The sequence below is a fragment of the Macrobrachium rosenbergii genome, chromosome 42 (genome assembly GCF_040412425.1).
Source record: "Macrobrachium rosenbergii isolate ZJJX-2024 chromosome 42, ASM4041242v1, whole genome shotgun sequence".
In the NCBI taxonomy this organism is placed as follows: Eukaryota; Metazoa; Arthropoda; class Malacostraca; order Decapoda; family Palaemonidae; genus Macrobrachium; species Macrobrachium rosenbergii.
In genome coordinates, this window is record NC_089782.1 from 51,199,818 (window position 1) to 51,224,800 (window position 24,983).

The 24,983-nt window shown below is 42.8% G+C and overlaps 1 protein-coding gene across 1 annotated transcript in view; it reads right to left on the bottom strand.

Annotated features, from left to right (window-relative positions):
• The window catches only part of inc (BTB/POZ domain-containing protein inc), a 196,900-nt gene that overhangs the window by 156,321 nt on the left and 15,596 nt on the right, over nt 1–24,983 (bottom strand). The window contains exon 2 of the mRNA XM_067086459.1: nt 21,572–21,680. Coding sequence (XP_066942560.1) covers nt 21,572–21,680 — 109 coding nt within the window. The remainder of the gene's footprint in view (nt 1–21,571; nt 21,681–24,983) is intronic.

A 24,983-nucleotide genomic window follows, 5' to 3' on the forward strand; every position in this document is an offset into this window, starting at 1 on the left:
ATTTGGCATTTGAACATTCAAGATAGGCAGTTATAAGCACTTTTAGAGGGAGGTGGTAACTATTCATGGATTTCAACTACTGTACTTGCAAGGGGGCTTGTGGTACGCATCCTCTGAGAATACAGCGGGTTTACTGTAATAGATTAAATCATACGGGTGCTCACTGGTGATGAATGTTGATTATAGATGATGATGATGAATTAGCTGTGTAGTCTGATGAAAGACGATGAAGATATGACTGCACAGCAAAGTAGAGGAGTTACATCTCCTCTGAGTGCGCCTCTGACGAAGACGTAGGCGCAGGAGTGTATGGCGGGTGGTCTGTAGGTGGTGGTTCAGTCGGTGAAGGTCTTATGGCAGGGTGTGAACTTCTGTGGGAGTTCTCTCAACCTCGGGAGGGGGGTGTCGGCGCCGTTGGCCTACAGCAGGAAGAATTCTCTGGGGAGAGCCAGTGTCTCCCCGTAGACTTTTTCAGCAGGGGAGGCGTCGCCATTTGCCTTCGGTGCAGTGCGGGAGACCTAGCAGGACCCAGGGCAGCTGTTCCTTCCACCTCTCCTCAGTGCAGTGTGCCATGAGAGCTTCCTTAAGAGAGCGGTGCGCCCTCTTGACCATGCCGTTCGCTGCGGGGTTGTAGGCCGTTGTGCTGTGTAGAGTTGTACCCATCAGGCGTGCCAAGGAGACCCACAGCTCTGAGAGGAAGGCTGGACCCCTGTCTGTAGTGATGCTGTCTGGCACTCCAAAAAGGCTGATCCAACTGAAGAGGAGGGCCTCTGCGCATGACGCTGTTGATGCCTCCTCCATGGGGGTTACCTCGGGCCAGCGGGTGGAGGGGTCTTTGATCGTCAGGAGATATCTGGCTCCTCCCGACTGCGGAATGGGTCCGACAACGTCGATGTGGATGTGGCCGAAATGCCGACGAGGCTGGGGGAAGTCGCCAACCCCAGAATGTGTGTGCCAGGACATTTTGCTCGCCTGGCACAGGATGCAGCTCCTTGCCCACTGGCGAACATCCTTGTTGATGTCATGCCAGGCGAACTTGTTAGTCATGAGGCGCGCCGTTGTGCGCCCTGATGGATGGGAGAGACCGTGAACTAAGGCGAACACCTGCTTTCTCTTCGGAGCGGGCACTAGGGGGTGTGGGCGGCCTGTGCTGGTGTCGCAGAGGAGAGTTGTGTTCGAGCTTGCTAAGGGCACGTCTTCCCACTTAAGAGCTGTCACTGCCGTCCTGTAGTCTGCCGTCTCTGGGTTCGCTGCTTGCTCTCTTACCAGGTCTTCGTAGTCGATGCCAAGGTGAAGGGAATTGATTTCTACCCTTGACAGGGACGCAGTTGATGGTGCACCTGAATTTGGAGATGGCGGTCAGGTGCCACTGTTGCCTTGCAGACCACGTATCTCCCGGCTTTGCAAATGCGTGCACCAAGGGTTTGTGATCTGTTAAGATTGTGAATTTGGTCCCCTCCAGCAGGTACTTGAAGTGTCTCATGGCCTGGTAGATAGCCAGCAGCTCTCTGTCGAAGACACTGTAGCGGGTCTCTGCTGACGAAAACTTGTGGCTGAAGAATGCCAAGGGCTGGGGGGTGCTGTTCACTAGCTGCTCGAGTACTGCACCGCAGACTATGTTGCTGGCGTCCACTGTCAACCTGAGGGCAGCAGTGGGGTTGTGGTGAGTTGAGATAGTGGCACTGGAGAGGGCTATCTTTGTTTCAATGAATGCCTGCTGCTGCGGAGCCTCCCATGTCAGTGTTTTTTGGTTTGCCCTTTAGGATTGACATCAGGGGGTACATAATGCAGGAGACATCTTGGATGAAACGTCGGTAGTAGTTTATCATCCGGAGAAACTCCTGAAGGGCCTTGATGGTTTGTGGTTTCGGGAAGTTCTCTATAGCTTTTACTTTGGAGGCCATGAGGCGCACTCCTGCTGGGGAAATCTCGTGGCCAAGAAGTCTACTTTTTCTTTCCCGAAAATGCACTTGTCGAACCTGATGACTAGTCCACTGTCCTGCAGACGTTTCAATATGGCGCGGACGTGGCGAAGGTGTTCCTCTGGGGTCCTGGAGAAGATGAGAATGTCGTCGACTTAGCAGATGCAGAAAGGCAGATCCCACAAGGCACTGGAATGTGGCACCTGCGTTCCTGAGACCAAAAGTGGAATAGGAAAATGTGTAGCTCCCAAAGGGCGTGATGATGGCGGTCTTTGGGACGTCGTCGGGATGTACAGGGACTTGGAAGTATGACTTCAGCAGGTCCATCTTGAAGAAAATCTTCGCTCCATGGAGGGTGCCCGTCAGGTCTTGCATGTTAGGGAGTGGGTAGTGGTCTGGTGTTGTTAGTAAATTCAAACGCTGATAGTCACCAAAGGGCCTCCATGAACCATCGGATTTCTTTCCCATGTGGAGGGGAGAAGCCCAAGGGCTTGATGCTTTTTACAGGCATCCATCCGTTCCATCTCTGCAAAGGCCTGATGGGCATTTTGCAACTTCTGGGGGGGACAGTCGTCGGAACTTGGCATGGGTTGGTGGGCCCGTCTTGGTGATGTGATGGAAGATGCCGTGCTGGCTTTGTTGGCAAGAGAGGCGTACGGACGATACTTGTGGGTTCGCATTGAGGTTCAGCTTCCAACACCTTCACTACTCAGCCCCAAAACATGGGAGAATGCGCCGTATTGAATCTGTTAGTGGTGCCGATTGTTCGAGTGGTTGAACAAAATGCCAAAACGTGCCCTTTTTCGGTACGCCGTATTTAGTCCGTCAATGGCACAGTTTCTGCCAGGGAGGGGGCTATCAGAGGCCTAAACTTTGCGCCGTAGTTAGTCCGCTAAAGGCTCTCTGATGGTAGGCTGCGGCCATATTTAGTCTGTTAATGGCTGGGCCAAAACCGCGCTACCTGTCCCTTTTCCGGGGTCACCAGTGTGAGGTTCTAGAAATGTCAGAAGTGAAAGACTGATCCTTTATTATTTTCGATAGGTGTTTATAATACAGAAAGCGGATGGAAAGGTAGCGGGCAACCTGAGGCCCCCCGCTGCATCCATACGAAGGTTGTGTTTGTTAACAGGCACAAAAATACATATATATTGTGTTATAGAACATGTAAAAGGCAGGTACATATATCGGAGGACAGGCTGTACAATGATGCATACAATGAGATACATAAAGAATCTGAAATATCAACAAGTAACATATATGACATGATTAATGTACGTATGAAGAGAGAAACACAAGAAAGGAGAGGCGATTTGATGCCCTTACAGCCTAAAATATTTATTTTAATGACTAATACATTTTTTTACAATAAAAAAATGACTTACTAATTTTCAAATATTAATGTTAATGTTTACTAATTTTCAAATATTAATGTTAATGTTTACTAATTTTCAAATATTAATGTTTATGTAAACGGCAAAAAATATATAGAATGCTAAACCAAAATCCCACAAAATCACAAAACAGCTTACCAATGTACATAAACACCCCAGTTCAACCTCTCTCTCTCTACAACCTTTTAATGAAAAACCAGCAAAATTTCAATAAAACATTATTTCACTTGCAGAATAAACTATACTGATCTATTATTATCATTTTATATAAAAAAAAACACTGTCCCGACATCTGCGACTGTTTTTACGGTAGGTACATGTTGCCATATTTTTTTTCTTTCTCTAATTTACTGAACTGTGCTTCACTACAAGTTTAGTAGTTGACTCTATGATTATCACACATATAACAGTACACAAGAGAATATTTTATCACTGCTGGTGTTCCATTTCTAATCACCATAAAAATATTTAAAATCCGAACTTCATACATAAGCAACTCAAGATTACTGTATACTCTCTCATTCCCAGCTTGCCAAATCAAGACAGTCTCATCCCAAGCTACTGTGCTGAGACTTCGTTTATATGTAGTAAACACCAGTTTCTCTCTCTCTCTCTCTCTCTCTCTCTCTCTCTCTCTCTCTCTCTCTCTCTCTCTCTCTCTCTCTGGAAGATCAAATATAATGGAAAAGTTGGATTTTTTAATGTATGAATTTCTGGAAATGAAAAAAAGATCAACATATCAGAACAGGAAAGAGACATGGGAAAATCCTTATTATTACCCATATTAGATAATGGAAAATCCCATCATAGTGATGAACCCAGGGTTTAGTTAGAACTAAAAAGAAAGATGGAGAAGAACTAACCCAAAATGAAAAAAAATAGAAATATTGAATATAAGTGAAACCTGGTATTCCCAAGAGACTGGTAATGATGACCAGATAAAAGGGATTTTGAGTCTATTTCTGGAGAGGGGACCGTGTCACTCAAAAAAAAGTCCATTCAGCACTTATTTCTAGTTCTTAGAAGAGAAAGCTAAATGAAATGCTGGAGTTACAGAAATCAGAAAAAAAAGGGTGAACTACAAAAACACGGAACCTTATCCTATAGAGATCCCAAGGTCAAAAGTCCCACAGAAACAAACCCATGTACCACCTTGGACAGCACACAAAACACTGCTAGCCGACCATGAAAGTAAATGATGACTATGATAAATGGTTTCCAAAAATAGATTTTTCCTTATAAAATCCCTTTTCTGATCGGGTCCCGTGTCAGAAAAATTAACAGAGAAATAAACATAATTCTTAAACTAAAAGATAAAAATTCTAAGGGGAACAGAAGACCAAGGTCCAAAAAGAAACTTTTTAATCACTAGTAACAATAACAATAATGTACAAAAGAAACTGATGTTAGATGCCAAAACAAAATAACATACAAAAAAACCTCTTAAATGTGTCATTTAGAAAATACATGGATAACACAGCCAGGTGAACACAGAAAATGACCGTGGAAAATTAAATAGAAAGGGAACCAGAGGGAGGGACACGTTCCTGCCGCGACTGCTGAAATTTAAGAGCTTTTCAAATAGTGACGTTGAAAACCATTGTAAGATCCGTGAAATTCATGTAATGAAAGTAATTAATGGAGGTGGCCAGCTCTAATATCATAAACTGAGTTTGACTGCTTGATAAAGTAAAGGATCTGTTGTCTATAAGACATAGATTGATAAAGAGAGGCAAAGAGATGTGGAGGACCTGAAATAAGCCCTCAAAAGTATGAACTGGCCCCAGAAAGAGATGCCAATCAAGGAAAAATCTGTGAGAAATATAATAACACAGAATGTGAATTAATAGCGGTAAAATTTGAATCTTTAGTGAACATTGTAATATATAGACCCCTTTAAAGAGTTTGTAATAATTGAAAATGGAAAGAATGAATCCGGAGACTTTAACTTTCCTTTTGTAGAATGGAAAGAACGAATTGTTGTATTTATACATATAAAAAAGAGAGCAATAGTAGCGCAGAAGATAGAGGCAATTTGAAAAGCTATTAGATATGCTACTAGAACATAACATTCTGCAAATAAATCACCTGCCAACAAGAAAGGATAATATTTTAGACCTAGTATTTGTGAATGAGGTGAACTATGTTAAAGAAATAATAGTATATAACACGAGTATTTCGGACCATAATGTCATAGAACTAACAGTCCGTTCCAAAACACATGAAAAAAGAGAAAAGCAAGAGACGAAAAAATGGGAAGGATATGGAAAATACAATTTCTATATTAAGAATATAAATTGGTCAAAAATAAATGAAGAATTAAACAAAGAATGGGAAAACATATTTGTAAGTGATAATATACAGGTAAATACCGATATATTATATAAAATATTAGAGGAAATAGTGGAAAAATATATACCGAAGAAAAAAAGTAAACATCAGTCACGAATTCCAAGAGACAGAAGGATCTTGTTCCAGAAAATTAGAAAGTGGAAAAAGGTCTTGCAAAAGAAAAGAATGCATGGAAAGTGATGGAACTAAAAAGTAAGATTGAAAATGCAGAACAGAAGATTATACAATCAAAAGAAAATGAAAAATGGAACCTAGAAGAAAAGACCCACAAAATATCAAGCAAAACCCTAAAATTTTTATTCATATGCAAAAAGATGAATAAAATAAGAGTAGAAATAGGCCCTCTTAAGAATTGAAGGGCGATTAACGAATGAAAAAAGGAAATATGTAACATATTAGCAGAAAGACATAAGAGTGAATTTACACCTAGAATTGACAATGAAGATAATGATACAGAAATAAGAGATGAAAATATTGAATACTCATCGGATATAGATATTACAGAAGCTGATGTTGTGCAGGCTATTAATGAAATTAAAAATGGATCAGCAGCAGGACCAGATGGCGTACCTGCCATATTGTTAAAGAAAGTGGTTCATTCAATCGCAAAAACGCTTAGCAATATTATTAAGACAAAGTATAGATACAGGCAAGATTTATGATGAGCATAAATTAGCATATATTACTCCTACTTTCAAAAGTGGTTCAAGACTAGAGGCAAGTAATTATAGGCCTGTGAGTCTGACATCTCATATTATGAAAGTTTATGAAAGGGTAATGAAAAAAATATAATGAAACATTTAATGAAAAATAGATTGTTCAATATAGGACAACATGGTTTTATACCTGGAAAAAGTACACAAACCCAACTGTTAGTCCACCATGAAAGCATATATAAAAATATGATAAATGAAAAGATACAGATGTGGTTTACCTAGACTTTGCAAAAGCTTTTGACAAGGTAGATCATAATATATTAGCAAAAAAATTAGAAAACATAACATTGTTGACAAAGTAGGAAGATGGATAAAAGAATTTTTGCAAAACAGAAAACAGATAGTGATTGCAAACGATGAGAAATCGGATGAAGCTACAGTAATATCCGTGTACCACAAGGTACGGTGTTAGCTGCATTGCTGTTTATGATTATGATTGCAGACATAGACAGTAATGTTAAGGACTCAGTAGTAAGAAGTTTTGCAGATGACACATGAATAAGTAGAGAAATTGCTTGTGATGAAGATAGGAACTCACTACAAAGAGACCTAAACAAAATATATAAATGGGCAGAGATAAATAGGATGGTATTTAACTCTGATAAATTTGAATCAATGAACTATGGTGATAAAGTAGGAATGCTATATGCATATAAAGGACCTAATAATGAAACAATCACAAACAAGGAAGCAGTTAAAGACCTTGGTGTGATGTTGAATAGAATATGTTATGCAATGATCAAATAGCAATTCTATTGGCAAAATGCAAAGCAAAAATGGGAATGTTGTTCGGCACTTCAAAACAAGAAAAGCTAAACACATGATTATGCTTTATAAAAACGTACGTCACGTAATCCACTTGAATATTGCAATATAATATGGTATCCACACTACCAAAAGGATATTGCACAAATAGAGAGTGTACAAAGGTCAATTACAGCTAGAATAGAAGAAGTTAAGGACCTTGACTACTGGGAAAGACTACAATTCTTAAATTTATATAGTCTTGAAAGGAGCAGAGAATGCTACATGGCAATCCAAGCATGGAAACAGATAGAAGGAATTACCAAAAACATCATGGAGCTAAAAATATCAAAAAGAGCAAGCAGAGGTAGATTAATAGTGCCAAAAACTATACCAGGAGCACTAAGGAAAGCACACAGGTCATTAATCCACCACGCACCAGCATCGATAATGCAGCGTCTATTCAATGTGCTACCAGCTCATCTGAGGAACATAACAGGAGTGAGCGTAGATGTGTTTAAGAATAAGCTCGACAAATATCTAGATGCATCCCAGACCATCCAAGACTGGAAGATGCAAAATATACCGGAAGATGCATTAGCAATTCTCTGGTAGACATCAAAGGTGCCTCACACTAAGGGACCTGGGGCAACCCGAACTCACTCTCTCTCTCTCTCTCGAACTCTCTCTCTCTCTCCCGAACTCTCTCTCTCTCTCTCTCTCTCTCTCTCTCTCTCTCTCTCTCTCTCTCTCTCAATGAAATATGAATTACTGTATCATAAACTTTTATGTAAAAAATTAAAAATAATAATTCCATTAATAAATTTGTTTTTTTTAGCAACTAAAAAATTATTTTCCTAATTCTTTCGGTAGTAGTGAGCACCTGCAGTTGGCCGATTCTCAGAAGGTAAATATCACAAATGTGGGACGATAGGTTTTTTATGCATATTACGATGATAACAGATCAGAATAGTAATACAGTATACTAAATGGATTCTGAGAGAGAAATAACATATTAATGTGTTTACATTAATGTTAACATATGAAAATTAGTAAATCACTGTAACACGTACTACATACATAAGAATTTTTATCACTGTTGATGTTCTGCTCCGAGGACTATTACTTAGGTTCAAACGTATAGAAAGTGTTTAAGTTCATAGGAAATGTTTATAACAGTGTGGGAAAGGTTCATAAGATTGTGGGGAGGGTTTATAAAGCCTTAAAATATATATGTATACAGCAAATAATAAAATAAATATAAGGTCACTTCTTCGCGGAGGGTATAAAATACGACTTGTACCAATATATCCTCCCTTATCACCTTATCACCTTAAAGATAGCCAGACTTAGAAGGCGACCCACAGAAGAAACCAAAAAAGCTGCCATATCCTGTGCAGCATAAGCTTTTACTAGATAAGATTGTAAGCATTCTCACTTCTTCCAAACTGAGTTAGTATAAGCATTAGAAATGGGTCTGACTCTGTACACAAGTTAAAACTAGCACTTTTCCTCGCTAAACTGCTGCTGGCACCAGAAAAACTTAAAACTAGCTCCACAAACTTCCTAAGCTGGTGCCACAACCACACTAAGTTGGTGCCTTAACCTCTCTAAGCTGATGTAGACATGAGGCAATTACAAGCAGTCCCCGGTTATCGGCGGGCTTGGTTATTAGTGACCCAGTTTTACGGTGCTTGTCTAGCGACAAAAATCGCCAATTTCTGCTTATCGGTGCCAATAATTGGATAATGGCAGATACATACCTAAATTAGTCGCTGATAACCGAGAATCGGCGATTTTCGGCGCCGATAAACCCCGCAAATTGCAGTTATCATCACACCATCGGAACAGAACCCCGCCAATAACCGGGGACTGCCTGTATACTGAGCAAAAGTTCAATAAAATAAAAACTTCAACAATCTAAACAGAGACCTGGACAACAAACTCCATTTTAGCATATCCAAAGCACTAGTCAGTCTCGAGTTCATCTCTTCAAAGGAACAAGATAAAGAAAACCAAATCTTTGACCAAAAATGGTTTAGGTGCCTATTAAGCGCCTGTATCATAAGAGGTGGTTCTCTGAAACTTAAAAAAAAAAAATGACAAGCGCTGGCAGACGTAAAAAGGAGCTTTGTGCACCAGAATATGATCAAACTTAAAAATGTGCTCTAATTGAAGGAGAGAGCTTGGGTTCTCTTTCTCCAAATACTTAAAGGACACCAAAATACTCAAAGACAACCAAGACCTATTCCCTACATGGCCTCTTTCCTTGACTAAATGAGGATAAAGCAAAGTGCAACACTCCAGCTAATGACAACAAACTGAAGGAGATTCCTACTATTCAAACTATTCTTCTGCCAGAGGGCATCAGGAGGCAACAGCTGGTGACAGGAGGCAACATACTGCGACAGCTCGCGAGTATCCCTAATGCATCCGCAAGGTGATGAAAGGGAGACAAGGAAATGCAGTCTGAAGCGACTCAGCTGAGTTGACAAGTCAGCTGTGCAAAAGAAAACCAAGTGCCAAAGAAAATGGGAAATGTTGGGAGGCAGGGGAAAGAGGAACTACAGCGACTCTCCCACTTCATCCAAAAGCAAGTCAACAGACTTGAGAGCATTCCTATATAACACATTCTTAGAAAGCTAAGTAGCCACAATAATATCTAACTTGGAAACAACAGAAGATATTGTAACCATGCTAAGTTTGAAAGGAGAAACATACCGGCAGAAGTAAGAAATTCACCAATAACCAAAGAGAAATAGCAAATTTTTAATTAATTTTTATTTTTCATAGCTGACAAACCCGCAGTCTTAATGTGAGGATCATAAGCCTCAGAGGAAATGTCCTTGGGTTGGTAACTACCCTTGCTCTCGTTTTCTTGCCTCATTTGAAACTATTCCTCATTCAACTTGCAGTAAATGCAAAGGTAATGCATGTAACGTTGCTAATCCTTGTTCCGAGTGTCATTCCTGGCCTCCCGAGTAGTTGAAGATCTTTGCTAAAAGAGGTAAGCACAGATAGTTGGAGGCGCCATCTTGGGAGGGGTTCTCCTCCTCCTTCGATGGCGGCTTCTCAGGGTCCTCCTTGTTCTGCCTCTTCCCTGTCCAAACTTCCTCCAGTTGCTTCTTCTTCCATGAAGAATTTACCCCTTCCCATTCTTCCATGGCTTCGCCATTGGAAATTTCAGGAGGGGGGTCAGGAGATATCATCTTTTTGGTCCCGCTCTCTCAGGTGGTAGGAGGCAACACCATCTTTTTCTACTGTTTCAGGAGCTGATGCGCAGAAGCTGTTGGACATTTGGGCTTATTTAGGCCTACCAGGGGTACCAACCTTGGGTAGCCTGTTGTCCCACTTCATGTCTTCTCGCGTTCCTTTGTCGGCTGACATGACATTTTCACCTTCTGCAGCTCTACCCCCTCCTATGCCTAGAGCTTTGGTTCCTGTGATGCCCCATTTATCAACGGTTTACTCCGTTCAACATTGTGGGTTGACATCCACAGTGGCAACGTCTTCTCACATTCCCATCTCAACTGAAATGACAGCTGCTAGATCTGCGGCTCTCCTTTCTTCTTTGCCGAGAGATACGGTTCCTGTTATGTCTCATCTGTCAATGGTGCACTCCGCTCAGTGAATTGGGTCGAATTCCGCAGTGCTGACTTCTGCCCCTGCTCTGTCTTTTTACTCTCTCGTTCAAGCAGTTGTAGACAGAGTTGACACTGTTTTCTGAGAGAGGTACGGACGTGTCGTGAAGAGGAAACGTCACAGGCCTCCATCTCTGCCTTCGTCTTCATTTTTGTCTCCTCCATCATCTTTGTTTGCCCGGTCTTCTCCTGTGAGACGTTAGAAGATTAGGGACTTTGTCGCTGCTCCTCGCAAGAGAAGTCATAAGACCATCTCAGGATCTTCCTCTCCGTCACCTTCTGACCATATAAGTGGTTCTCATGCTCCTGCTCACAGCTGTGGTTCTGATGATGAGATCTCACATCCAGTCATCTCTTGGCCTTTGTTAGGCCCTTCCAGACAGGTTTCTCCAAGAGGAAATACTTTTAGTGGTTTTGTCTCCCTTTTCGCACTGTTCAGGTTTGTAGTGGAATGATAATAAGGCTCCCATCAAGAAGTCCTGCGTAGAGAAGGCTTTTAAAGATCAGCTCCTAACCGGTTCCCGCAGCTCTCCCTCTCACATGGAGAGTTCCACACGTACACGTATGTGCACCTAAATCGGCCTTTGTCTCCTCGCTGAATTCCTCGTTCACACTCGCCTCCCAGAGACATTGTATTTCGTTCTAGCTCACACGTCTGTGCTGAAAGACTCCATCGTCCCAGAAGCCCTGTCAGTGCTCGTCCACACAGATGTTCGTCTGTCCATCTTTCTCACTCACGCTCTCCTGGGAGGGTCTGTAATTGTTGCTCTAGTTCTTGCGGCTGTGTTTTTAGGCACATCCATGAAGAGAGGCACGTATGTGCAGTTACTCTAGATAGGTCAGGGCTGACAGCCTCACCCTTTGTTGTCTCATCGTCTTTCTCCTCGTGATCTCCTAGGAGGGACCATGAACACCATTCCAGTTCAGTCGGCCGCAGATTTGACGTTAACCCTGCACGGCCATGTAACGATACGTCTTTCACACAGATCAGAAGTATACCTCTCGTTCTTGTGAATGAGATGATTCCCAAATTAAGCTACCCTTGTCATCAGTGGGCATTTGAGCCTCAAGAAGGTGTTAGTTAGGGCCTGTGCTAAGCTTGGCAGCCTAGTTTTTTAATAAGGATGTTTCATTCTTCCAATCCAACTGATAGCGTAGAAAGAGATTCCTGTATTCAGGAGACAGAAGATACTGAAAACCAAGTAGAAGTTATTTAGTTCATTCATGAGTACAACAATCTTTCTCTAGAAGCTCTGACAATAGAGTTGCCACGCTCGAATCATGTGGATTCTGTCCTAGGTCATGTGAATTATCTCGTCTCTGGGCATGACAACTCACTTCAGTCTAGTAGGTCATTCAAACTTCTACCCCCACCACTTCCTCGGCATAAACGGTTTTATACAACCCCTAATGTGGCTCTACAACCTAGACAAGTGAACTCAGATCTAGTTTGACTAGGTCCAGGGTTGTCTTTGGATCAGGTTACAGCGGAGGGCCCTTCCTTCATTCCTCAGGAGGCTGCTACCTTGGAGTCGACCGCCTCTTCTGCTTTCCAGACTTCTCTTGGATAGACTTATGTTCCACAGCGGTGGCAAAAATCTCTTCCACTGCACTGGAGTTTTTCAGCATGTGGTGGAGGGCACAGAACCACATTGCCCCGAGTACCGACCAGGTTCCCTGGCAATGGACCCTTCCAACTGTTGTAGGGCACTTGTAGGCTTGGGGTACAGGTGAGCGAGGGTACAAACACCTTGCTTCTTATACGGGAACGTGAAAATGATCACACAATGTGGGGGGACCTGGGATGGTTCTCTAACCAATTCAGACAAACCTTGTACTGACCAAAATAAGGTTTGTGTCCTGTTCTAACTTCTCAATATGCTTCTTTTGAACCAAAAGGGGAGCAAAAGGTGGAGCTAAGAAGGAAGTCTCAATACTAACCACAGCATTAGCAAAGGAAAAGCCTAGACTGAGTATGAATAGCTACAGATGAAGGAACCTGGAGAAGGGGCAGAAATGAGAGGTTGGTGACTGAACTAACTAGTTGCTTTCACAATCTATCTACTTCCCTTCTCTTCCTATACTAACAAGCTTAAGCAGAAAGTCCTTCAAACACCCCTACTTCCTCACATCTATTCACATCCTGTTAACACTATCATTTCCTACAAAACCTGACATTCTTAGCCTTGATTCCAGTGTAAGTCATCCTAGGAAAAATAAATGTACAGTACCATGATAGCAGCAAACAGCCATGAAATACCAACAAGCACCCGTACCCAATGGCAGCAAGGAGAATTCTGACAAGAGGTTAAACGTTCAAAACACACCTGGTGGAGAACAGGTGTATTAGAAAGTCATCCGGGCAGACATTCGATCTTTTGTCTGAGTGCTGACTTGCCTATCGGAGCAGAGATATAAGCTAACTTTAATAACAGTAAGTACGGTTCATTCCAAATAAAGACAATCGTTAGATGGATTCCAGTTCAAGTACAGAGAGTAAGGGGAAATTTTACTGTGATGAACTGGATTTTTCCTTTGGGATGTGTGTTGCAAAGAAACAGGCACACTTTAAAGGCACAATGTGACAGGTTTTGTAACAAATGTCTATATCAAGCTGTTGCCTACAAGCATCACTTCTAAGAATGCAAAAATCTCTCACCTTCTTCTGCTAGGTCTCATTTATCACTAACTTTCCATGCATGTAGAGAATAGCTAGGACTTAAATAGCAGCATCTACTACTTAAGAAAGGCTAGTCTGTCTGGGAAAGAAAGATTACCATTATTTTCAAGATCAACAAAATAACACTGTAACATGTCTTGCCTACTAAAAATATATCAGCAAATAAATATGATGTTGCTAGTCACTTAAACATACAACCTTCAACACAATTTATGGAATCTAATGTTAGATATGAAGCCTACTTTTGAAGATCCTAAGGTGCAAACAAGGATATTTCTAATAATAAATCCTCTGTAATTGATAGAGTGCCTGCCAAAGCTTTATTTGTTTCAGATGAGGGATCATTAAAAGCCTATGAAGTGATTAATCACCAGAGGTCTACATAAGGTGATCCAACTCTGTTATTCTAAATTTGTAACTCTACGCAAAGTACTGAGGTTATAGAAGTAACTGCAAACATTAGTGTAAGGCTGCCACAGTTATCTAATAAGACACATCATTTGAACAAAAATTTAGACTACGACTTGGCTTTAAGTTAGACTGCAACATCTGACATATCACAAGCAACTAAGTTCAATACAAAGACTATCCTAGGAACTACAATGCCATCTGGTTACTGAACAGGTTAATTACTTGGCTAGTTTAGCAACCAGCTACACAAAATAAAGGTGAAGTGAATTTGTTAGTGACAGCTGCAAGTTTGTGAACCTTCAGAAATCAGTAGCAACAAAAACTGAACGATTATAATTTATTTTTTACTCGAATACATGTTATAACAACATGTTTTTCAACACTAATCTAACTTTGCTGCAACTGAATACAATGAATAAGGGATTTTGACAAAGGAAAAATCTATTTCTGAGGAAGGCCCCGTGTCACCCGGTGAAATTCCATACTAACACGAATTTCTAGGTATAAATTGCTAGATATACCAGAGAAAAAGAGTTTTCAGGAATGCTGGGGTTAATTTCTGATCGAGCGGCCTTCCCTAAGGAAGACGCTGTATAACCAAGGGTGAGTGAAAGGATCACAACCACAGAGCTACACTTGATAGATATCCCTATGTCAAAACCCCCGGAAGAGAGCGGTGAGCCGTTACAGCTCCCACACACAGGCATCCGCCAGACCGGCGACACCAGCGCCACCTACTTCATTCCAGGCTAGCACCATCCCCAGGCTTGGCATGTGCAAGTAGGGGGGGAGCGAAGCCACTTTTGTCAAAATCCCTTTTCTGAGTCCAGCCCCGTGTCAGCCGGTGAAATAGTGATAGAGAATCATGCCAAGACTGCAAACTACGAGGAAAACAAGGTAATCTGAAGAAAAACACAAGCTATGAAAATGGTTTTAATGAGGATATCTCAGCATGAAAAAATGAATATTAATAATAAAGTACAGTAATACAACCTAAAATTAGAGTAGAAGTCAATACACCAAAACAACATGGCAGGGAAATACATCAAAAAATACTTAAGACTATTAAGGCAAAATACATTCAAAAAAATACTTAAGATTAAGGAGTAAATATAAACTTCTATAACTAAACACCCAGAGAGACATCTACAACATGAGAAAATATATATATATGGGGTACATGGAGTTGGGGAATAAAACCGCCTCAGTACCCCAAAGACAATCCAGAATCATAACATGTCAAATTACAGTTTCAAATATAAAAGAAGCTAATAATATCAATATGAGGAGCAAGGCAGTGAGGCATGATCAACCAGGAAGGGCAAGCAGAGAAGTAAATGAGGCAGGCGGGCGGGTGGGTAGGGGAAGGATAAAGGATGATGGTTAATTACAGGGGGAAATGACACCCCACAGCCACTGTAGAAAATTTCAGGGCTTCGAAAGTGATTTAAATAATGCATGCTTAAACACTAGAGGTGATTTCAACCCGTATTTGTAAGTTCTGAAAATCCATATTATGAAAGTAATTAGTAGAAGTAGCTACTGCTCGAATATCATGAACCTTAGGAACTGAATCCGGGTTAGCTTGTTTAATGAAATACAAAATTTGTTGCCTTATTGCATTTAACGATAGAGTACCACCTTTCTCCCTGATAAAAAGAGGACCCGACTTACACTGTGGAGTTCTTAAAAGGTAAGACTTTAAGGTATAGACTGGGCATAAGGACTGGTCCTGTGGAAGGGGCACCACCTTCCAAGGAGACCACCTGTCTTGAGGGTCCTCATTTTTGGCTAAAAATCTATGATCAGAGAAAGGAGGGCTTCTCGTCGGAGGAAACTAACAAAATCACCTCTAGAGAGAGCCGACAGCCTGAGATTCTGGCACCTGAAGCCAAGCTTAATCAGAAATAAAGTTTCTCCTTACCAGATCCAAATAAGTGCATTGAGAATTGTCAAACTCGATGCTAACTTAACATCATTGAGGAACCACGTAACAGACTGTGGGCGTGGTACGGGTCTCAGACGAGCGCATGCTCTAGGAATAGATGAAAAGTAGGAATCTGTAAGGTCAATTTTGAAACCATATAAGAATACCTTCTTCAGGGCTGACTTAGCTGTGGTAATAGTGGCCGGGGCAAGGCCTTTTTTCAAACAATGATCTAAAGAAGGAACTTGCTAGGTTAGTAGTTTATTTGGGCTTCAGATGTCTCTTCAAAAAAGGAGGCCAATTTCTTGACTGCTGAGTCATATTGTCTGGAGAGTAGAGACCCTCTTGTCTGATTCTAAAAACAGAGTGTTAACGGGGTCAATGTTTGCTCCCTTTTGAGCTGCGAACTTTATAAAGTCCATAAAACTAGGGCATTCTGAATTCTTGAGGAAGCTGACACAGTCTTGGTTTGTACTGTTTGGGTCAGTTTGGGATTGGGAATCCGAAGACTCCGCAACCCGAGTTCCTGAAGAAGAGGGAACCACTGCCGCCAGCACGGGCTACCAGGGCTGGTTGACCTTGAATGACCTGAGTTTGTGCAGTACTTTCAACAGCAAATTTATTGTGGTGTTGGTGATAAATCTTCTCCCAATTGTTCCAGTCTATGGTCATTGGGCGCCTGTGGCGTACGCTAGATCCAGGTCGAGCCACATAACAGGGAAGCTTGAAGCTGCTCCGTCGCAACAGATTCACTGAGACCCAGAACCCGCAAATCCACTGATCGATTCTCGCCCAGGAGACCACTCCGTCTCCAACGGAGTGGCCCTGGACAGGGAATCCGCCACCACGTTCCGCACCCCCGCTAGGTGGGTGGCTGACAGATGCCAGCTGTGCTTGTTCGCCAGGGAGAAAATAGCTACCATAACCTGGTTCACTCGACCTGATTTGGAGCCGCCCCTGTTGATGCAATGAACTACCACGGCGCTGTCCAACACCAGCCTGGTTATGAATCCGGCCGGGGGCTGATTTTCTTGCTGCTGAACACCGCCAGCTTCCAAGGTGTTTATATGGAACCGTTGAAACATTGTGGACCACGTTCTGTACTTTGTTTTGGGCGAATACCCTCCCCAGTCAGCTAATGAGGCGCCCAGGAACTACCAGCGCCGAGGGGAAACTGGAGTGAACTGTCTTGACAGGCCACCGACTGTGACCAAGGCCGCAGTCCGCCTCTAAAAACTGGGAATGGAGGAGACCTTGTCTCTGAGCTTGACATTGGCCTTAATTCGCCACACTTCATTTATGTCTTTAATTTTGCTTTTGGTGAGCAGGTCCGCTACTGAGGCAAATTGGAAGAGAACCGAGGATTTCACACCGTGGATGCTGTTTTGTCTTTCAGGAATTTCCTGGTAAGGGAAGCATTCTTCCGCTTGGGAGGCGGGAGGGATAACGGTAAGAGGACAGATCCCACTGGAGACCCAGCCACCGAAACCGACCCGGAGTCAGGCGGACTCTCTCTGTTCAGCTGGAAAACGACCGACTTCCAGGAAGTTGATGACCGTGGCCGTGGCCTTCCGACATTCTAGAACTGTTGGAGCCCAAATTATCCAATCGTCTAGGTACGCTGCTAGGGATATCCCTCGGGACCGGAGTTGCTGAACTACCGTGTCCGCCAGCTTTGTAAATATCCTGGGTGCAATATTTAGACCGAAAGGCATGACCCTGAAGGAGTAGGCTTGATTCCCGAGTCTGAAACCCAGGAACGGAGAGAAGCTCCACACCGACGTGATAGTAAGCGCCTGAACGACGATAGAGGCGGTGACGGCCCACGCGAAGTAGAGTCCGTACCTGTGCTACCGTGAAGATGCTAAATTTGTCGATTTTATGTAATGTGATTTAGACGCTACAGATCCAGGATCACTTCTGCTGATCGGAGTCTTCTCGGAACAGTGAATAACCTGCCTTGAAACTTCAGGTGCCTTACTTTCTTTATTGCTCGCTTGTTGAGCAATTCCGCCCACGTGAGTCCCGTAGGACTTCGGAGGGTGGCTGCAAAACCTGATCAGAGGAGGGGGGTCTTTGGTCCAGCTCCATCCTAGACCTTTGGACACAATGCTGTGTGCCCAAGGGCTGAAGGACCACTGGTCTCTGAACCAATACAGGCGACCACCTACCTGATTGTTCTCAGTGGGAGGGAGCGGGTTTGTTCCCTCTACCACGTCCAGGTTTACCTCTTGGGGCGGTGATCATAAGCCTCAGAGGAAATGTCCTTGGGTTGGTAACTACCCTTGCTCTCGTTTTCTTGCCTCATTTGAAACTATTCCTCATTCAACTTGCAGTAAATGCAAAGGTAATGCATGTAACGTTGCTAATCCTTGTTCCGAGTGTCATTCTTGGCCTCCCGAGTAGTTGAAGATCTTTGCCAAAAGAGGCAGCACAGGAGGAAGTTGGAGGTGCCATCTTGGGAGGGGTTCTCCTCCTCCTTCGATGGCGGCTTCTCAGGGTCCTCCTTGTTCTGCCTCTTCCCTGTCCAAACTTCCTCCAGTTGCTTCTTCTTCCATGAAGAATTTACCCCTTCCCATTCTTCCATGGCTTCGCCATTGGAAATTTCAGGAGGGGTCAGGAAATATCTCTTTTGTTGGTCCCGCTCTCTCAGGTGGTAGGAGGCAGCACCATCTTTTTCTACTGTTTCAGGAGCTGATGCACAGAAGCTGTTGGACATTTGGGCTTATTTAGGCCTACCAGGGGTACCAACCTTGGGTAGCCTGTTGTCCCACTTCATGTCTTCTCGCATTCCCTTGTCGGCTGACATGACATTTTCCAGACCTTCTGCTCTACCCACTTCCTTGCCTAGAGCTTTGGTTCCAGTGACGCCTATCTGTCAACAGTGTATTCTGCTCAGCATTTTGGGTCGACATCCACAGTGGCAACGTCTTCTCACATTCCCATCTCAACTGAAATGACAGCTGCTAGATCTGCGGCTCTCCTTTCTTCTTTGCCGAGAGATACGGTTCCTGTTATGTCTCATCTGTCAATGGTGCACTCCGCTCAGTGAATTGGGTCGAATTCCGCAGTGCTGACTTCTGCCCCTGCTCTGTCTTTTTACTCTCTCGTTCAAGCAGTTGTAGACAGAGTTGACACTGTTTTCTGAGAGAGGTACGGACGTGTCGTGAAGAGGAAACGTCACAGGCCTCCATCTCTGCCTTCGTCTTCATTTTTGTCTCCTCCATCATCTTTGTTTGCCCGGTCTTCTCCTGTAAGACGTTAGAAGATTAGGGACTTTGTCGCTGCTCCTCGCAAGAGAAGTCATAAGACCATCTCAGGATCTTCCTCTCTGTCACCTTCTGGCCACGTATGTGGTTCCCCTGCTCCTGCTCACAGCCGTATTTCTGATACTGAAGTATCACATCCAGTCATCTCTTGGCCTTTGGTATGCCATTCCAGACAGGTTTCCTCCAAGAGAAATACTTTAGTGGTTTTGTCTTCCCCTTTTCGTACTGTTCAGGTTTGTAGGAATGATAATAAGGCTCCCATCAAGAAGTCCTGCGTAGAGAAGGCTTTTAAAGATCAGCTCCTAACCGGTTCCCGCAGCTCTCCCTCTCACATGGAGAGTTCCACACGTACACGTATGTGCACATAAATCGGCCTTTGTCTCCTCGCTGAATTCCTCGTTCACACTCGCCTCCCAGAGACATTGTATTTCGTTCTAGCTCACACGTCTGTGCTGAAAGACTCCATCGTCCCAGAAGCCCTGTCAGTGCTCGTCCACACAGATGTTCGTCTGTCCATCTTTCTCACTCACGCTCTCCTGGGAGGATCTGTAATTGTTGCTCCAGTTCTTGCGGCTGTGTTTTTAGGCACATCCATGAAGAGAGGCACGTATGTGCAGTTACTCTAGATAGGTCAGGGCTGACAGCCTCACCCTTTGTTGTCTCATCGTCTTTCTCCTCGTGATCTCCTAGGAGGGACCATGAACACCATTCCAGTTCAGTCGGCCGCAGACGTGACGTTAACCCTGCACGGCCATGTAACGATACGTCTTTCACACAGAGATCAGAAGTATACCTCTCGTTCTTGTGAATGAGATGATTCCCAAATTAAGCTACCCTTGTCATCAGTGGGCATTTGAGCCCCCAAGAAGGTGTTAGGGCCTGAAAGAGCCTACAGCCCAGTTTTGAATAAGGATGTTTCACATTCTTCCAATCCAACTGATAGCGTAGAAAGAGATTCCTGTATTCAGGAGATAGAAGATACTGAAAACCAAGCTGAAGTTATTTAGTTCATTCATGAGTACAACAATCTTTCTCTAGAAGCTCTGACAATAGAGTTGCCACGCTCGAATCATGTGGATTCTGTCCTAGGTCATGTGAATTATCTCGTCTCTGGGCATGACAACTCACTTCAGTCTAGTAGGTCATTCAAACTTCTACCCCCACCACTTCCTCGGCATAAACGGTTTTATACAACCCCTAATGTGGCTCTACAACCTAGACAAGTGAACTCAGATCTGGTTTGACTAGGTCCAGGGTTGTCTTTGGATCAGGTTACAGCGGAGGGCCCTTCCTTCATTCCTCAGGAGGCTGCTACCTTGGAGTCGACCGCCTCTTCTGCTTTCCAGACTTCTCTTGGATAGACTTATGTTCCACAGCGGTGGCAAAAATCTCTTCCACTGCACTGGAGTTTTTCAGCAGGTGGTGGAGGGCACAGAACCACATTGCCCCGAGTACCGACCAGGTTCCCTGGCAATGGACCCTTCTAACTGTTGTAGGGCACTTGTAGGCTTGGGGTACAGGTGAGCGAGGGTACAAACACCTTGCTTCTTATACGGGAACGTGAAAATGATCACACAATGTGGGGGGACCTGGGATGGTTCTCTAACCAATTCAGACAAACCTTGTACTGACCAAAACAAGGTTTGTGTCCTGTTCTAACTTCTCAATATGCTTCTTTTGAACCAAAAGGGGAGCAAAAGGTGGAGCTAAGAAGGAAGTCTCAATACTAACCACAGCATTAGCAAAGGAAAAGCCTAGACTGAGTATGAATAGCTACAGATGAAGGAACCTGGAGAAGGGGCAGAAATGAGAGGTTGGTGACTGAACTAACTAGTTGCTTTCACAATCTATCTACTTCCCTTCTCTTCCTATACTAACAAGCTTAAGCAGAAAGTCCTTCAAACACCCCTACTTCCTCACATCTATTCTCAAGATCACACTTTGCACCTCTGCAGCTGGTGCAAACACTAGGTATCTTCTAAAGATCAACATCCTGTTAACACTATCATTCCTACAAAACCTGACATTCTTAGCCTTGATTCCAGTGTAAGTCATCCTAGGAAAAATAAATGTACAGTACCATGATAGCAGCAAACAGCCATGAAATACCAACAAGCACCCGTACCCAATGGCAGCAAGGAGAATTCTGACAAGAGGTTAAACGTTCAAAACACACCTGGTGGAGAACAGGTGTATTAGAAAGTCATCCGGGCAGACATTCGATCTTTTGTCTGAGTGCTGACTTGCCTATCGGAGCAGAGATATAAGCTAACTTTAATAACAGTAAGTACGGTTCATTCCAAATAAAGACAATCGTTAGATGGATTCCAGTTCAAGTACAGAGAGTAAGGGGAAATTTTACTGTGATGAACTGGATTTTTCCTTTGGGATGTGTGTTGCAAAGAAACAGGCACACTTAAAGGCAATAACAATGTGACAGGTTTTTGTACGAAAACAAGTCTATATCAAGCTAAGTTGCCAACAAGCATCACTTCTCTAAGAATGCAAAATCTCTCACCTTCTTCTGCTAGGTCCTTATTTATCACTAACTTTCCATGGCGTAGATAATTTAAGACAGGACTAAAGTATGTTGGATCTCTGTCAATTAGGTAGGCACCAGTTTCATCCTGAAAGAAAGATTACCATTATCTTCAAGATCAACAAAATGTCACTGTAACATGTCTTGGCTCACTAAAAATATATCAATTAACAAATATGATGTTGCTAGTCACTTAAACATACAACCTTCAACACAATTTATGGAATCTAATGTTAGATATGAAGCCTACTTTTGAAGATCCTAAGGTGCAAACAAGGATATTTCTAATAATAAATCCTCTGTAATTGATAGAGTGCCTGCCAAAGCTTTATTTGTTTCAGATGAGGGATCATTAAAAGCCTATGAAGTGATTAATCACCAGAGGTCTACAAGGTGATCCAACTCTGTTGATTCTAAATTTGTGCAACTCTACGCAAGAATTGAGGTTATAGAAGTAACTGCAACATTAGTGTAAGGCTGCCACAGTTATCTAAAAGACACATCATTTGAACAAAAATTTAGACTATGACTTGGCTTTAAGTTAGACTGCAACATCTGACATATCACAAGCAACTAAGTTCAATACAAAGACTATCCTAGGAACTACAATGCCATCTGGTTACTGAACAGGCTAGCCTACTTGGCTAGTTTAGCAAACTAGCCACAAAATAAAGGTGAAGTGAGTTTATTAGTGACAGCTGCAAGTTTGTGAACCTTCAGAAATCAGTAGCAACAAAAACTGAACGATTATAATTTATTTTTTACTCGAATACATGTTATAACAACATGTTTTTCAACACTAATCTAACTTTGCTGCAACTGAATACAATGAATATGATGATTTTCATCTTGTTTCTAAGGCAGAGTACAATGTTCATCATAGATATGATCCTATGCAACTCAATTCAGTGCCTGCTATTACGCTATCATAATTTATTACTACAGAGATTACACATGTTTATCACTCACAATTCATAGTACAGTATCAAAAAATAATGCTAATTTCATAATAAAATTAAGTTTCACAAAAACTTATCAAGAAATTACATAGCTATAGTTTCTAACTCGCACAGCAACCTAATTTTAAAAATCGCAGTAGCACTTCTATTGTTTTCATGTGAGTGACTAGCGCCGCCCAGTATCGAGGAACAGCAGGAACAACCAAGCAGAAGAGTTCAATTCATTTATGCCCTCATGTCTATGAGAGGGGAGGAGGGAGGGCTCCGATTCTATAATTACTTGGCGAGTATATACTGTATGAAGTTTAATTTTATTATGAAAATAACATTTTCATATAGGTAATTTACAAAGTAATTACAAAGCTGAATCCTACATTAAAAGGGGGTGGGATACATGGACATATTCTACTCCATAATATAAAGTTATGGTAATGACTTTGAAATAGAAAAGTTGCTAGCATTGAAACAATGCTTATTGTTTTCTCACCTGGTAAGAGAGCTACTGCAGGTGAGTACTGCCTCTGGTTGGTGCTCATCTTATCCTGTAGTGGCATGGTGGTATAGCCTTGGGTTGCCTCTACTTTGGTGGGAGCTTTGCAGTGAAGGATATGTCCAATGGCTGACAAAGCTTACAAAAAGTGTCCTTACCCTAGGCTCAGTACCAGAATAAAACCAGACAACAGTGTCACCTACACTGAAATAAAAACCACAACCCATCCACTAACACTGGTGGGTTACTATGTACCCCTAGGTTCCCCCAAGACTCGACAACCTACATCAAGGCAAAGAGAAAGAGGGGAAAAAAAGAATGCTTACAAAGGCCCCAAGGTACTGCAGTTTTCGAATGCGGTTTCCACTTCTTTTAAATAGTGCGACGCAAAGATCGATTTACGCTTCCAATAAGTCAATTGCAAAATGGAAGAGAAGGAAACATTGTGTCTGAAAGCGAACGAGGTAGCGACCGCTCAGACATCATGAGCTTTCACCTTGAAAGAAGATAAGGTGTCTTCTTGAATCCGAGAATGAGCCTCAGAAATCAGGTCCTTTAAGAAGAACGACAATACATTCTTAGAAAGAGGATGGGAAGGATTCTTAACAGAGCACCAGAGGTTGCTGGATGGTCCTCTGATCTTCTTGATCCTGTTCAGGTGCCACCTTAAATACCTAACGGGGCAAAGAACCCTTTCTTCCTCCTCTGTGCCAAGGATTTCCACTAAACTCTTAATGGTGCAAGGATGGTACCTTGTTCTTGGCTAGATACCAAGAGTAAATGAGCAGACTGTCTCCTTGAGAGTATCCTACCCTCTTATCGATGGCCTGAAGTTCACTGACTTGCTTGGCAGTAGCCAAAGAAACAAGGAAGAGAGTCTTTCAAGTGAGATCCCTCAAAGACGTGGACCGGAGGGGTTCTAAAGAAGGGTCAATTAGCCACTTCCGTACATCAAGATTCCAAGAGACTGAGTTGACCTTCTTCTGCTTGGAGGTGTTGAAAAACTTGATGAGGTCATTAAGATCCTGGTTTAATGACAGACCCAGACCTCTATGTTTGAAAACAGAACACAGCATGGCTCTATAACCTCTAATGGTGGAGATCAACAGAGGACCTCAGATAAAGAAGAAAACCTGCAATCTGAGTCAAGGATGTCTCAGAAGAAGAGATGTTATGTCTGCTACACCATCTGGGGAAGACTGCCCACTTGGCGTGTTAGTAGACATCACAGGAAGACTGACGTCTACTTCTTGCAATAGCCTCTGCAGCTGCTCTTGAAAACACCTTCCCTCTGGTGAGTTTCCTGACAGTCTGAAGGCTGTCAGGTTAAGTGCAGAAAACCCTTGGTGGAACCTCTTGAAGTGGGGTTGTCTGAGAAGAGACTGTTTTTGTGAGAGGAGCCTCAGAAAATCCTCCACCAACAACTGCAAAAGGTCCGGGAACCACTCTTTCACGGGGCAGAACATGGCTATGAGGGTCACTGAAACACTGTAAGGACTCTGTAATTTGTTTAAAACTTCCCTGATCAAGTTGAAAGGAGTTGGGGGACAGAAGAGAGGAAGGCAATGATTCCTCGAAGTAGCAAACAGGTCCAGAGTTGGTCTGCTCTATAACTTCCAAAGATCTATGCAGACCAGGGGATCCAAGGTCCATTCTGTGGGAAGGACCTGCTTGCGATGGCTTAATTCATCCACCAACACTTTCAATTTCCCTTGAATGAATCAAGTGACAAGCATTACTTGATTCTGATCTACCCACAAAAGGAGGTCCTTTGCTTCCTCGCAGAGGGAGGAGTGAGTGCTGCCTTGCTTTCAAATGTAGGACAGCAGTGGTGTTGTTCGCATGGACTACCACCGTTTTGTTGAAGGTCATGGCCAAGAAGGACTGGAGGCCTAAGTGGATTGCCTTCAACTCCTTGACATTGATGTGAAGGTTCTTCTGT